General features: G+C 46.1%; 1 protein-coding gene across 1 annotated transcript; it reads right to left on the reverse strand.

Moving 5' to 3' along the window:
- Window positions 1-2,101: 2,101 nt before the first annotated feature.
- Pmar_PMAR003876 (Pol polyprotein, putative) lies at window positions 2,102-2,547 on the reverse strand (the record flags this gene model as incomplete). Its single annotated transcript, XM_002783901.1, has 1 exon — window positions 2,102-2,547. A coding segment is annotated over one exon (446 nt), but the record flags the coding sequence as incomplete, so codon positions are not given.
- Between the last annotated feature and the right edge of the window lie 451 nt (window positions 2,548-2,998).

Genomic DNA, 2,998 nt, shown 5'->3' on the forward strand with positions numbered 1-2,998 from the left:
GTATATACTGCTTGGAGCAGTATTAATCTAGTGGCACTAGGATATCGCGTCGACATCGAAGATGGGAAAAGTGCGGTCTTCAAGCAGTTCGGCTCTTGTGCTCCAATTCCAGACCCGAAGCCATTTGAACTCAAGTCAAGTTATCAAAACGAATGCTAAGGATTATAGGAACCTCACATCATGGACGATGCATACTGATGCTCACTCGCCTTAGTGACTTCTTCAGATATGTCCTCTCTAGGACGCTTTGTACTGACCATCTGCCATATTGCGATATGTTGAAGGTGCTCATGCCGGCGAACCACATCCACTGAGCGCCGCTGCGGCGTAAAGAGTGGGTAGCTACCGGCGATCTGGGTCGTTCAGAGGACTTGAAGGCTTCTTGCACGTGTCGTCGGAAGGTGAAGTACGATAAGTTATCGAATAAGGGTCTCGGTTCCATCGTGATGGCGACGAAGCCATCGCACATGAAAGCAGACAATTGATGTACGGTACACAGGGGCTCCTCACGTGGCCGAACAGTGCTACGGAGCGCACACCCTATCCGGACGAGAGCTCCTTCGCCGAAACGATCACATTTGCTGCGATTGATGTAGAATAACACGACATCCATATCATCTATGGTGTTGAACGTTATGTCATTACACCTCAGGCCTAGACACTCCCTGCATCTCAGCAGCCCGAAAATGCATACCAGAAGAGCGACGCTTGGTCTCTTTCTTTCTTTCTTTGGCGCATGCTTAGAGAGCCTGGCGTGTCTGGCTGATCGTGACTGGAAGCTTGGCAGTGGGCTCAACGCTGGCACCAGGGTTCTTCTTTCGGACGGCTATGAGTGCCCTTCGGATAAGTTCAACTCCGACTTGTGAAAAAACGTGTCCGAGCTCGGTGTTCCGTGATTTCAGATCTGCTGTATGAGTTTTTATGGTAGAGTACGCATACCCCACCTTGTTGAGAATATAGGCGAATGTGAGCACTGACTCGGCCGATACGTGAAACCTCTAACTACGGGGACTGGGAGTCGGGCACTGTCCGCGACTAATCTGAAGGCGATCACGATAGCCCGGAACTCGCGGGAACGCTCCCCGCTGCCTCGTGAATATTCAAGCCTACAGATCTCGCGTTTGGCTGCGCACAGCAGGTACACAACCCTAGACGCGTAGCGGATAGCCCAGCGAGAGCCTTAACCCATATGATAGGTATGGACTCCTGCTCACCCGTAGTCTCGGTTCGTGGGTTGGGTGGGATTTCGAGTTGAGTGACGGTAAAGTTTACCGGGTAAATTAACAGACGAGAGGTTGTAACCGTTAACAAAATCCACTCGACTCGAGGGATGAATAACTTATTCTCACGTTACTTATAGTATTGCAGAATATGTGAATATCTAGCACAGCTTAGCTCAAGGACAGTTGTACCACAAATGGGACAGTGACACAAGTCCTTACATCCGCCCCCTCTTCTCATGAAAAGATATCCATACATCAGTATAACGCCTGACTTATGAATAACGCACTGGTCTTCTATCTTTAGATCTATCACGTAGAGCATATCGACCAACATACGTAGCACGTTCTAGGGGATCGGACTTAACTTCAACAGCAACATCATCTGCCGTATCAGCTTCAGTTGATATATCAGCTTCGGGAGTCTTCAACAAAGAGATATCTGGAGTTGTAGTTAATGATGTCACACCAACATCAGGATTATCATCTACCAACCATAGACCGCCATCGTCTACAGTATCATCTCCTTCTACAACTTCAGTAGGAATAAGCACCAATCTATCAACATGAACTCGACGAGGAGGATGTTTTGAATGACTGATCAATACTACCGGGTGATCAATCTCTTCAACTTTCCAGCCCAGTTCATAATTAGGTGTTAGCTTATTTGACCGAGAAGGAAACTTAAGCCCAACATTGTCACCTTTCTCGAAGCTTCTCTTACTTGACTTGCGATACTTGATATTATCCAGAGAACTTCTTGTGATACTCTGATCAATCAAGTCTCGTAGTTCTGAAAGTCTTCCATCCAACACCGACAACCATTGTGGCATATCATATGCCAAGTAAGTAAACTCATCGCCAAACGATAAGTCTTTAACATCACGACCAAACATAGCACGAAAGGGAGTAACATGAGTAGTCGTTGATGGAGTTGTACGGTAACAATACAATAACAACGGTAGTGCAGCCGACCAACAATTAGCAAACTGTTGACCAAATGACTTCAGCATCATCAAGAACGTTCTATGCCATCTCTCAATCTGACCCTGACTTTGAGGATGATAAGAACTTCCATACTTTATCTTAGCCGCACCAAACCTCTGCGCCAGTTGCTGCATCACATGAGATCGAAAAACACTACCACGATCAGTCTTGATGTAGCTTGGTAGACCCAGGGAAGTAAACATACTTACTAGTGCTTCAATCACACTGAAAGCATCTTCCCTGCGAACTACTCTGGCTTCAACCCACTTTGTAAAGGTATCAGAAGCAGTAACCAATATTGAGTTACCAGAAGCATCCATTGGCATCTTAAGGACGTCTACTACAACTACTTCCCACGGACTACCAATCTCAGTTTGAGCCAACTGCTGAGATACTGGAGTGCGAGCTTTAGCTGCAATACAGTACTTACAAGTAGCACAGAAGCGTTGAACATCTTGGTTCATTGTCAACCAATAAATCTTCGCACGTAGACGACCAACCAACCTATCCCAAGACACATGACCACCAGTGGGATGTGAGTGTTCATGTCGAAGGACTTGAAGATGAAGGTTGTCAGGTAGTAACGGAACAGTTACTTTACGATAACCAGGCAGTGAATAAGAACGGCATAATAAACCATCCTTAATACACAATTGCTCCCATATTTTGCGATAACCAGTAGGTAAATACCGTGCACATGGGAGTCCATCTCTTATCATGGTATAAATATCTCGCAGCTCATCATCACGTTGTTGATGATGAAGAAGTTTACCAAAGAGAAAATTGGCTCC

This window comes from Perkinsus marinus, assembly GCF_000006405.1.
Source record: "Perkinsus marinus ATCC 50983 genomic scaffold scf_1104296935496, whole genome shotgun sequence".
NCBI lineage: Eukaryota > Perkinsozoa > Perkinsida > Perkinsidae > Perkinsus > Perkinsus marinus.